The sequence below is a fragment of the Notothenia coriiceps genome, unplaced genomic scaffold, assembly GCF_000735185.1.
Source record: "Notothenia coriiceps isolate Sejong01 unplaced genomic scaffold, NC01 NC01_scaffold00026253, whole genome shotgun sequence".
NCBI classification, from domain to species: Eukaryota; Metazoa; Chordata; class Actinopteri; order Perciformes; family Nototheniidae; genus Notothenia; species Notothenia coriiceps.
In genome coordinates, this window is record NW_011358954.1 from 1 (window position 1) to 13228 (window position 13228).

Genomic DNA, 13228 nt, shown 5'->3' on the forward strand with positions numbered 1-13228 from the left:
CATTGGTTTCTCATACAGCATCTCTGTATAGTATGTGTATTCACTCTCTGTCCTAAACGGCTTGTTGGAGCTCCTGCCTCCCCCTCCCTGTGAGCCCAGTGTGCTCTGATTGGTCGGGACATTGCGTGGCTCGTTGCTGCTCGCCGCTGCTGCGAGCTGCTGCGAGCTGTTGCGAGCTGCTGCGAGGAGCGGGCAGGTTTCCGGGTCGGCGATACAGCAAGAACAAGCAAAACTCATCCTGAGGAAACACAAACACTCACAGCCGAAGTAAAAACAATAAGTGTGGCTTGATATTGAGTAAGAAAAAGGTTTATAACGCTGTGAGAATGGGTCTGCGGAGAGCATTTCTCCGCCATCCCAGCTCGTCTATTACCAGCGTTCAGGGAGCTCTATGCAAGTCAATGGGACTCCCTGTTAGTTAGCCAAGGGATCCTGGTGTGTGAGGTTCTCCGTGGATTGGTCCATTTGGGCCAATCCGGTCATTTGTTGTTGATTTGGGTGTTCACACGTCACAGAACCCAGGAAGCAAACAATGGAAAATGAGAAATGGAAAATGAAAAATGGAAAATGAGAAATGTCCAACGAGGCGTTCTGGGGCAGCATAGACAGGTATTTTCTGTGTTAGAGTTTTACTCGCTACAGGGTGTACTTTGAGGGGTTTTGACTCTGCAGACCGTTTACATGCATAAAAACCTTCATAACACACAAGGGGATGGGTAATAACCAGAAAAGCATTACATAGGACCTTTAATGAATACACTACTTATTACTGAAGCTCATTAGGTTTAGTTGGATGCAGTTTTGGCTTTATTTAATAAAAAAAGTAGAGATACATTAAACGACATGCCATGGCAAAAAATTCAGTAAATTGCAAGCGAGAATATATATATATATATATATATATAAATAGAGAACATTTTTTGTGAAATGGGGGCACTGCAAAGCTATCATCGACCAATTTCCTTTGAAATATGAATAGACAATTTTGACTCATAATATCCCCCTGCCAAACACAATGCAATTGTTTACTGCGTCAAGTGCTGAGAGTGATTGTTAAATAAATAATAATTGAATACTAATGCTGATAAAAGATAGATTCAAACTTTTCAAGTGTTATCAAAGACCTCAAGTTGTTGCCTGGCAACGACTTTGTCCAGATATTTAGTAATTAAGGAGAAATTAACATTTTGAGAAAGAGAAAAAACACGTTCAGACTTTTTTGTCCCAAGCAGTGAAATATTTTTATTCTGCTGTGAGGTTTGGCACTTTAACATAAGGGTCTGTGGAAATATATTTGGTTCCGTCCTGTGAACTGCAGCTTCTGTCTTTCTTTTCCGCTGCTGGGATCTGATCTGTGTTTGCAGTGATGTGAACCCTGTGATGTTTCGCTGATACCATGTGCATTTCTTTATGTAGGGTCTGAAGAACCAGTCTGGGATCAAGCTGAACATCGTCAGATGTCCGCCAGTGACCACTGTGCTCATCAGACGACCAGACCTGCGTTACCAGCTGGGGTTCAGCGTCCAGAACGGCATTGTGGGTGATACTGTGTCTGTATTCTGTTAAATCACTTTTTTATTTGCGATCAAAATTAACTCATCTGTCGATAACCAGATCTGCAGCCTTATGCGTGGGGGCATCGCTGAGAGGGGCGGGGTCAGAGTGGGACACCGCATCATCGAGATCAACAGCCAGAGCGTGGTGGCCACGCCCCATGAGAAGATCGTCCACATCCTGTCCAACGCTGTGGGAGAGGTGAGACGTCCCTCTGCATTCTGACATCACCAACACTGAGCTATAGATCCTCTACCAGACTTATTCAAGAACATAGTTACACTCAGAGGTGGAGGATGTACTCAGTTGTTGTACTTATATGTCAAAGTAGCAATACTACAGTATAGGAATACCGAAATACTCTGTTACAAGTAAGTAACCTGCATTCAAAATGTTACTCAAGTAATAGTACAAAACCATTAGCATTAAACATGACTTACCAATGTAAAAATACTCTCTATGCAGAGGTCAGAAAGATATATCATATTTTTGGATTATATTTACTGATGAATTATTGTGTTTGTTGCAGCTGGTGAGTGGGAGCTAAGTAAATGACTGTATACTGCAGGGTAGCTTGTGAACTTATTTCAGGTGTAACTAAAGTCTTATGTATGTGTTGATTATGTTTCATATCATTAATCCAAATCTGCAAAGGAACTAAAGTAATTAAAAAATATGGAGTTGTGTTAAAAGTATGGTATTTTCTTCTTAATTGTAGTGGCCTGGAAGTATAAAATATGAGAAAATAGAAATAATCAAGTAGAGTAAAAGTGTCAAAATAGTCATTAAGTTCATGACTTGAGTACATTTACACCACTGGTAACCAAAGCGCTTCTGCCCCCTAACACTTGAAAGAACTAAGGGTTAAAAATATCACATGACTTCGGCTTGGCCATATGATTATGAGAGTTATTAGCAGGGAGTGACAGAGCTGGGTTGCTGAGCAGAAGCATCAGATGTCTCCGGACGGGCTGCATCTCGCTGTGTGCTCGGTTATAAACAGCAGCAGCAGCTACATGACACCCAAAGGTGAATGCCAGTGCACCAAGTGTAAGCAGCACAACACTTATTTGCGAGCTTTAAATCACCAGCCTGACCTCCCAGTGTAGAGTTCATACGTTTTATTTAAATGGGCCATATTCATCTCACTTTCAGGTTCATATCAGTATGTAGTGTCTCTAGTGGGACATGTCTCCACGCTTTAATGTTCAAAAAGCTCTTTATTTTTCTCATACTGCCTGTGCTGCAGCACCTCTTTTCACCCTCTGTCTGAAACCAGAGCCCAGTCTGCTCTAATTGGTTACCTGGTCAGCTCTGTTGTGATTAGTCAACTGCATGTCCCGCCCTTTAGCCTATCACGTACAACGTGTTGGAGCGCTAGCCAATAGAAGTGTTTCGTAGTGAGTCCAATGGAGGAGTTGGAGGGAACACGGATTTTAGCCTTTGCAGACCATTGCACAAAAACCTATATAACACACTACAGGAGAGAGAGACCCGCCAAAAAGCAGAATAAGGCCTCTTAAATTGTGCTTAGTATGACACAATTAGTTTCACCGTGACTGTGTTTTTTCTTAAACTTGGGGATGTCTGGGATGGCAATGACTGCTACCCTTTGGCACTTGACATTCAAAGGCATTTACCTTCAATAAGTCCATCAATGAAATGCTTTGCTCTGTTTTTGACTGTCTCAGATCCACATGAAGACAATGCCTGCAGCCATGTACCGCCTGCTGACCGCCCAGGAGCAGCCTGTTTACATCTAAGAAGACTGAGCTCTGACCTCACACACCTCTAACCCCCCCCCCTCTCCGGCGCTCACCCTGCACCCTTCTGGTCCCAGCTGGTGGACTGTAGTGAGTTGTTAGTGGGATTGTTCTGTTGCTCTGCCTCATCTTCATGTGACAACATAGAAACCCAGAATGTCTGTCGTCACTAAAAGATTAGTTTTCTTACTTTGGCTAAATGTACAAAGGGTGAAAGATGATTACACCTGTTGCTATTTCTGCGCCTAGTAGTGCCCCGCAATCCTCAACACATTTCACACTTTCAAACTTGGGAGCAGTTCCTCAGTGCATCTCTAATGTTCAGTTTAGGCAACTTTTAACTATATGGTCATTGTTTAATCAGAACAATTAGAACTTCTCACACACTATAAACCTTATATTTAATGAGCAATCTGCACATCTAACCCTGACTGTCCTTTCTGCCATGCTGCTATTTCATGTCTTTATACACGTAGTTCCTCCACCTAATTATTGATGTGTTTTTTTATTCAGTTTTCATGTTTTAGCTACATTTCATGGGACCAAGCTGGAGCCTGCTACTGTAACTCAGTGTGAACCATGCTGACAGATGAGTGTGAGCACACACTTCCCCTTGGCACATTCCATATGTCCGCTGCTTTGGAAGAGTTGACGCTGCACATTTCCAACAGATACGTTTCTGACTCCATTGTCACGGTCAGTTTTGGCTGATCATTTATTAGGTTTTGTATCCTCTGTACAGAGCACAAGCTGTAGCTCCGTCAGGTTGGTGAAATTAAGCCTTTATAATTTGGCCTCTATAGAAATTTGATTTATTCATTGCTGGTTTGATAATGTAGTAATAGGTAATGGAGTGTGCTCGGGACTACATCATACCATTGTATGTGGATGCACAAAGCACTCAACTGCATGATGTACTGTACATGTGTATAGTCTGTTTCCTTAACATTGTACAGGGTTTACTGATCTCTGTACACAGGACACTGCTCGTAGTGCATACAAGCCACTTTAAATGATCTAGCTATAGGCGAGTATGGCACCAACAAACAAAGGCTGGCCCCTAATTATAATTCGGCAGCTCAACAACAGTCATGGCATCATGTCACTGACTTTCGCTTTCTCTTGCTAAAAACAGTCTTATTCAGTAAATCATTCATCTGGCTTCTACTTGCTTTTTTTTTCTTTTGTTAACTACTGCTTATGAAACTTGGCTGCAGTTTTCACATTAAAAGTCTACATTTTATGGTTTTGTTCCCTTTAAGCCACCAGTTTTTAGCCAAGGTTTTGAATGTTAACTGTGGGTTCAGGAGGTGTTTCGTGTAAGTTACAGCAGCTGAAAGTTTCAATCCCAAAGATCTCTCTCTGTGTTTGCAGCTGGGTTTTGTAGATTTCACTTCCCACGAGATCCTGCAAATACCCAGTTTGTAATATATGCATTTTGCAACACATTTATCAGGGTTTAGTCTGCATTGACAGAACATTAAAAGAGGAGCAGATAAGAACATATTAAGGCTTATTAACAAAATATGATGATGAAGTATAAGACTGATAACTAAAAATACAATCCTCCTTCAGGAAAGGCCTGATTCATTTGAGGGAGAGAATGGCCTCCAACAGTACAATAGAGAATGCACAATGACAAGCAAAATGCTGCCTTTATTCAATTGGAAATAAGAAACAGTGAATTGTTTTTGTTAATACGCTTTCCATTAATATAATTATGAATAATTTCAGGGAGACATTTATCAGCAAAGACATCCCATATACAGCTTTCTATATGTAGCACTATTTAATCACCCAATTTGTGTTATTTCTATTATGAGTTTAACTGTGTAACGTGACATTTTCTTTAAGGGGAAGAAAGAGTGGGAAGGAGGGGGGAGACATATTATCAGGATTATTAGCATATTTTGAGTTATGAATACCTATAACCCAGCAGAGTACAGATCCCTGAAGTATTAACGGCAAAGAGATGCGTAGTATTATGGCATGCGGCAGTTTCTCTCACGTTCCTGAATACAGACTTTCTGTTCCTGCACTGCAGACTTTTCACGACTCATACTCTTATCCAAAGTGCAATGTTTTATTTTGTTAACTTGAAATATGATTATTTTCATTACCTTTTTCTTATTTAAATGTTCTCTGATAATTTGATACTTTTATGTTGTATTCAGGGTTCGAGTTATGTGGGAGCCAATGGGAGCTGAGCTCCCATAAGGAGGTCTGAGCTCCCACGGACGCAGTGAAATCATACATATGTGGGGGTCACTAATACATTAGCAACAACCATTATTTTAATCACAAATAATGCATGTGTCAATGTATTGAGTATTATTTACGTTAACGAGGTAAATAGGCTAAAAGAAAAACATGTTTTCCAAAAGAATTACGCATCTCTTGAATGACAGTATGCCTGCGCTGCACCGCCAAGGTGCGCAATAAATGATTGCGCAATCTATGCCTTTGAGCGTGCTGCGCGAGCCGAGATGATGTGTGTGTGCGTAGTTGAACCTATTCATATTTAAGTTTGTAGCAAGTAGAGGGCTGCTGCTGCTGCGTGTGTGCGTGCGTGTGTGCGTGCTAGTTTTAAAGACCCCCATAGAGATCAGTTTATAACTCGAACCCTGGTTGTATTAATACACAAAATGAGAATGTACATTAGCATTTTTTTCAAATGTAAGTGGTGCCTCTTAAATGAATCAACTGGTGTTTTATCCCATTCGATTTTAAATCACTGGAAATCAGTGTCCGCCTCCTAAAACTAGAATTTAAAAACAAAGGTTCAGCTGTGGAACGTGGAATATAGGTAACAGGTTAGGTATAGACATACCGGCATGTTGTCTTCAAAATGCTTTGGATGATCTTGACTATCTGCTTTCCAATTTTAAGTAATTTTGTATAGTAAAGGTGCTGATATCACGTGAGACAAGGTAAAGGCCCAGATACACCGGCCAGTCACCTGAGAAGTCGCCGACACCGACTGTTGCGTCGCCGGACTCTCCTGCGTATTTGCCGACTTCGCGCACTGGAACACATCGCAAATCCGAGCCGAGCACGTATGAACTGCGCATGCGTGAGTGACAATAACTCTCCTTACCAGCAGGTGGCGGTAGTGTGTATTCATCATTCAAAAGAGGCAACAACCGGAAGACAGAGAAGAAGAACAGACTCCGTGATATAAACAAACAACAAATGGCGTTTTTCTTTCCATTTTCACTCTCGTCCATTGAAAACATGAACGAACAGGAGCTCTATAAACCGATGAGGTGAAATAGCTGTCCGTGTGTGTTCCATTTTCCATTTTAAATCATTTGTTTACCTCCCTCACTTCCATTAACGCTTCTCATGCACTGATTCGCTAGCTGAACAGCCAATCAGTGTTATCCCTTTGTCCGACTTCCGGTGGAATCGGCAAGAAAAGGCGTCAGGTCGGCAGAAAAGACCCGACGGTGCGGCGCACACCACTCCGAATAGGGCGTGTCCACGCTCATGTTCGGCCCGACTCCCATTTACTGCCGATTTCGGGCCGGTGTATCTGGGCCTTAAGGGACTAAAGTGAGGAGGTCTTTGCTGCTGGTCTTCTGGGTAAAATATTTTACTCTTCAGTGATTAGAAGGATTTGTGTTACAACTGAAACAGATATAATCACCTTTAAAACGGCTTTACTGACAGAAGAGGGTTCCAGGAGGTAATAAACCAACAGGATAATGAACCTTAAATATAAGTGAATCTCAGTCTGCAACTCACATACAGTAGCAGATTCAAAAAACGTTTGTTTTTTCACAATGCCTTCTATGCCATTCATTTAACACGATGATTGTCATTGGCTACGAATGTTCATGTGGCTCAGGTTCTGCACATGTATTGTAATCACAACATATTTAGTGTCAAAAGACTAAGCTTTAAAAATTATTTTAAAGGGGAAAATAAATGGTTCATGTTATTGCAGCCTCTTACAATGTTGCAGAGCCATTGTGCTCCATTTAAAACTAACTCAATTCAAAAAGGAAATAACGTGTAAGATGTAATTTGTATTTATTTATAAGATACAAATCAAATTTCTGAATTCATTTAAATTGAATTCTCTCTTTTTCAAGTGTTCCTTTAAACAGAACACATCCCCGTGACTGCAATAAGACTGTCCTTTAAAATGTAGCACTGTTGTTGTCTCTCTCCAGTCCAAATTGAGTTTTTACGAGGAGGGAGGGGGGTGGGTGGGTGTGGACTAATGATGGACTCTAAGGTTTACTAAGGATTGCGGGTTAGTCATTGAGGTTAAAACTAATGTTCCAAGTGATAAACAACTCGGAAACAAGTACTTTTTAAAGGCCAGTTTGGACTTTCAATCTTTTCGATCTTATTAGTGTAGACTTTTTTCCTCCACATCCTAAAGCGCTATTAACTCAAAACCTACTCCTCTGCATCTCTGGGAATGTACCTGACTACACCAGCCCAACTGTCTTGCTTTGAACAGCTTTATTTCCACTGTTGGACGACAATGTTTACATCCCTCTTGAGTTTAAGGCTCAACCACATGTACCCCACTGTATATTCGAACTTTAAAACCCACTGCTTATTCCATATGTATGACCTCATTGATGAAGCTCATCTTGGCCTTACTACTACTACTGGACTCTTTATGAAGGTAAAACGGACCCTGAAGAGGAATAGGGGCAAGGGCAGCCATTTCTGGACTTACAGAGAATACGCTGTACTGTTCTTACTTCTAGTGTGTGTGTGTAGTGTGATTTAAACCAATGTACTCCAAACAAAAACCAGCTGGATAGGCCTATATAAAATACAGATATAAAGTAAATATATAGAAAACTATGTAAAGGTATATACTTCTAATGGTTTTGTTTGTTTGGCCTAAAGGCAAGCTTCATTAGAGAGCAATGTGAACGGAATGTACAAAACTGATTATGTTAAAAGACATAAAGCTAGAGCACAAGATAATGTAAGGTGTGAGTGATATTTTCCCTCCATGGACTGTCAGGCTAGTGTGACACGATGTAGCTAACAGAGGAAACAAGCACTTGAAGCTAGCACAGGCAGCAGGGTTGGCTAACAAGTATTTTTAAGTGCACTCATTTTGAATGTAACTGAAACATTAACTCTCAATGTGTCGGAAGATTTAAAAAATATATACATATAAGGAAAATACAATTTCTGTAAAGCAGCAGCAATGTTTTATTTATTTGCTAGCTTTTTTCTGTGATGTTCTAGCTAATGGAGCTACATTCCTGTACCAGAGCCAGAATGTTTGTAACAGTATTTACAACAATAAATGACTTGCAGAAGCACTTTGGCTCGGATTGGAATATCATTTAGCACTGCATGAACATATGTATGAGTATTTTATTCGATTCTGAGTTGTAAAAAATGTAATTCTTACTTGAGCATTTTGGTGTGATGATTCCCTCAACAGGTCTTGTGAATATAGTCTGATCATGGGAACCTCTATAGCTGTACATTGATGGAAAAAAATATATTGTTTCAAAGTCACAAAATAGTTCTTTAGAAATGAATATCTGTTTAAGCTTTAGGAAACGTTTCGATTATGCTGCTTATTTACCAAAGTTCATCCAAAACTGACCTCCAACCCCTCAACAAAGCATACAATCTCTGTAAATTTGCTCTGTAAGCAGTCAATCGACTGCTTTGGTTAAGGCTGAAATGCAATAAAACTGTAGCTGTATATGAGTCCTCAAGCACCATTATCAGATCAAAATGTGGATCAATACTTTTGTTTATGACCATAACTTGAGAAGCAAGCAAGAAAGATGAAGAGACCATGGGCAACTGCAAAAGAGAAGTATTGACATGAACTGTTTCGCCATTGTGTGTGCATGTAAGTTGAAAGAGAAAAGTGGCACAATGTCTGCGGATGTGTAATCATTTGTTGATTGTAAATGTAGTTTATTGTAATAATTATCTATCAGAGCGTTCTAAATTGACAGAGGAATCAGTTATACTTCCAGCATCCAGCACCATCATTTCACATGACTCACATAGATGGGGAAGAACTCCAGGCTGTTTTAAAAATGGCATCTGAGAAATATGGGTGCAGAGATGTAATGTACAAGAATACTTTTCAGTGGGGAAGAAATGAGCAGCAGCAGCGGAGATAGGCCGGGCACAATGCATGAAGAACTTCCTCCTCACTCGTACAAAGATGTGCTTGAGGCCTTCTTCCGAAATGTTCCATGATTCAGGCTCCTTCTGTTTCTGTGGTCGTGGCTTCAACCATAGTCCCTGCAATAGCCGGAGACATAGCTAGAAGCAGCAGGGTCCTCCTCGGCACAGAGTCATTTAGCTCCTGTTGTAGTACCCTGCTGAAACCTGTATCAAAGGGATTGTGTTGCAAGCTAACGAAAAATTATTGCACGATTAACTGAATACGAGGCAACACAAAGTGATTCAGAAAGAAAAACAATTGCAACATGATCTCTTAGGGACTTTATAGAATCAGGACAGTGTTAATAACGTTTAATATACAATGATCTCTATGTGCACATGTTCATAAAAGGCATGACAACAGCTGAAATGTCCAGTCAGTGAAAGGCACATACAGGAATAACACAACACCCTGGCCCTCTGTGTGCTTATAGAAGGTGTACTGTACTGAGGGTACTGACAAAGCATGTTTCATTTATTGGCTGAAGTGCCGTTCCTCGGTCAGCTCAAACTGAGGGAGCATACTGAACGTGGCCTGACCTCCATCATAATCCCGCTGTGCACTGAGTACCTAGCTTGACAGCTTGCCCTTGTGGTGTGCCAGAAACTTCACATTTACCATTCAGAAAAGGAGGGCAATGTCCTCAGAACTCCTCTCCCCACAGTTTGAACCCCGAGTGAAGATGGGAAACCCCTCGCACTCAAGAATCTGCTTCAAAGATTAACACAGCAGTGCACTCCAGTGACATGGAGAATGTGAGAAACAGTATGAGAGCTAAATTAATCAACCAACATTTGTATTTCCAATCTGCAATGTTCTAACTTAGCTTGCCAATAAATAACAGGGACAGAAACAGTCATTTTAAACATGCTTATCTTTGTCATCGTAAGCTTCACATGCGTTCCCACACTTCAATGTTTTTAACGTTTTGGAACGTAGTCAATGAATTGCACTGGAACTGCCACAGTTAAGTTAACTGGGACAGAGGGTCCCTGGTCTATAGCCAGAGAATCCCTGGTCTATAGCCTTTTATAATTATAGTACTGTATATAATTAAGTATTAAAATAGTTTTATAATTATTATTATTATTAGCAAGATCTTTGAGCTCTTATCACCACTTTGTTCTATTTTCTAATATATGTAAAAAATTCAAAATGTACATGTTTTTGTTTAAATTCTGAAATATTAGTAAATATCAGTAGAATATCTGAAATATTTAGCCCATTGCATCTGACCATTAGAAAACAACATACTATACTGTATGGTGAACAACATAGCTGTATGAGTTGAGAGGAACAAATGCTAAATTATAACAATGTTAAAACCTTAAAGCATACACAACTTTGAATGCTAAAGTACAGTAGAGCAAAGCAATTTAAAAAAAGATTAAAATGCTCACACGCACACACACACACACACACACACACACACACACACACACACACACTTGCAGATCCTCCTCAGTGGTTATACTACAACAGTTTTCTCTCAAAGTTTAGCAACAGATTAAGCAGCATCTAGCTGTGTTTCCACATATTTGAATACATTTGGTTTTCCCCTTTAGAGAACCGTCTCTCTGCAGACTCCGATCAGACTGTGGGGGCGCTCAGGGTGCTCCAGGCGGGACCCTGCCCTGGACCCTGCCCTGGCCCCAACTCTTCTGCTTCCTCGATGTTCTGCAGACTCTATCGCCTCACAGGTGAAGGAGCTGAGGTCGCCGCAGCTCTGCAGGTGCAGCAGACCGGCCCTTCTCCTGGGGGGGCGAGGGAACGTCTGGGAGTGGCTGCCTGCTGCCTGCTGGGAAGGTTTGGGCTGCCCGGGACCCATCTCTGAGTCTGTGAACACCTGAAGGCAAACAGAGAATATACAGAGATCTACAACAGCTCAAACTACATCCTCCTAAAGTATCCAACATTTAAATCAAGTCCTTTTTAAAACAGTTTGAACACACACTGAACATTAAAAAGAGGATTTTATTCAGGACACCCAGGTTATAGTCAGGACCAGGCTTTCTGTTATCTGGTAATAACTGTTTATTTCTGGTAAAAAGACCAACTTAAAAGGGAATGTCACTAATACAATTGTAAAATAAAAATACAAGTAAAAACCTATAAAATCTATAAAAATAAATAAAGCAATATACAAATAAATAAATAATCAAGATTCAAAGACCAATAAAGTGGGGTGTCGCTAATAAAAAGCAAATCTAAAAAGATTTCTCTTTAGCTGTCATTGTCCACTGAGTTGGCCTCTCTGATATTTCCAGGTAGGGTGTTCCACAGTTTGGGAGCGTGGTGGATAAAGCGGCTTCCCCTCCTACCTGTTCTATGTAGCTGGCGCAGCGTACCGCCTCCTCCATGTGCTCCTGGTCGGACTGCAGGACGGTCCGGATGCTGTCCACCAGCTCTTGCACCTCAGGGGTCAGTCCCTGGGCGGCCGGCTGCTCCAGGATCCTCCTGACCAGCTGCTGTGTGTGTCTGTAGCTGTTGTAGTCCACCATGGAGGAGGGCCGTGGTTTACGGGGCGGCCTGCTGTCGGTGTGGCTCCGCCGCAGCGTGACCTGGCCCTGGGTGCTGACAGCCAGCGTGGGCTGGGTGGTCTGTGTGGAGGAGTCTGTGGTGTTAGGAAACGCACCAGGGGGGGCATCGCTGCTGCTCAGCACTGCAGACATAAGGGGGGGAGAGGTCAGCTTCTCCAAATATACATGTACTGGTACCCAACTTAAGCAACTTATAGGATATAATAAGGGAATTCCTGGACTCAAATCAACAAGACTGCCACTCTTGTGATAACAGACATTATTGGACCCATAATGTTCACTCTGGATATTTGACACCCAGTGAATATTGTGGTGAACAATATGTAGGCACTTGCAATTCAATATTTGGCCATTTCAGTTTGACCAAATACCGTAACCAGTGTTGGGGGTAACACAGAGTAATTAGTCTGGAACGCAGTAATATAACGCGTTACTGTTGGTTCAGCAGTAATTATGTAATGGCTGAGGAAACGGAGCAGATATGTCAGATAAACAGGCTCAGCAAACATCGTGGAGGACATGTTGCCAGTTTCATTATTCTTCCATGGCTTCCACAGTGGAATCTCCATCTTTCTTTTTTAATTTAGAAAAGTAAGGGATTACCTTTTTTGAGTAACTACCCCAACACTGGCAGTAACACACCTTTTGTATGCACGTTTGGTGTTAAAGTGGTTGGATAGCTTTTAGGCTATACAGGACTGTCTCAGAAAATTAGAATATTGTGATAAAGTTCTTTATTTTCTGTAATGCAATTAAAAAAACAAAAATGTCATACATTCTGGATTCATTACAAATCAACTGAAATATTGCAAGCCTTTTATTATTTTAAAATTGCTGATTATGGCATACAGCTTAAGAAAACTCAAAAATCCTATCTCAAAAAATTAGAATAGTTCCTCAGACCAAGTAAAAAAAAAAGATTTATAACAGCAAAACACAATCAAACATTTGAAAATGTCCATTAATGCACTCAGTACTTGGTTGGGAATCCTTTTGCACGGATTACTGCATCAATGCGGCGTGGCATGGAGGCAATCAGCCTGTGGCATTGCTGAGGTGTTATGGATGCCCAGGATGCTTCAATAGCGGCCTTTAGCTCATTAGCATTGTTGGGTCTGGTGTCTTTCAGCTTCTTCTTCACAATACCCCACATATTCTCTATGGGGTTCAGGTCAGGGGAATTTGCAGGCCAA

General features: G+C 41.1%; 1 protein-coding gene and 1 long non-coding RNA gene across 2 annotated transcripts; one reads left to right on the forward strand and one right to left on the reverse strand.

The window, feature by feature from the left end:
* Window positions 1–1273: 1273 nt before the first annotated feature.
* LOC104956727 (uncharacterized) lies at window positions 1274–5877 on the forward strand. Its single transcript, XR_799585.1, has 3 exons — window positions 1274–1536; window positions 1615–1755; window positions 3246–5877. It is a non-coding gene; the product is annotated as an uncharacterized lncRNA (long non-coding RNA).
* Window positions 5878–9207: 3330 nt separating this feature from the next.
* LOC104956728 (protein FAM189A2-like) lies at window positions 9208–12167 on the reverse strand. Its single transcript, XM_010784260.1, has 2 exons — window positions 11817–12167; window positions 9208–11341 (listed from the first exon to the last, which is right to left on the reverse strand). Exons 1-2 carry the CDS (start codon window positions 12165–12167, stop codon window positions 11057–11059), a joined length of 636 nt encoding a protein of 211 aa, XP_010782562.1. The 3' UTR covers window positions 9208–11056.
* Window positions 12168–13228: the final 1061 nt, after the last annotated feature.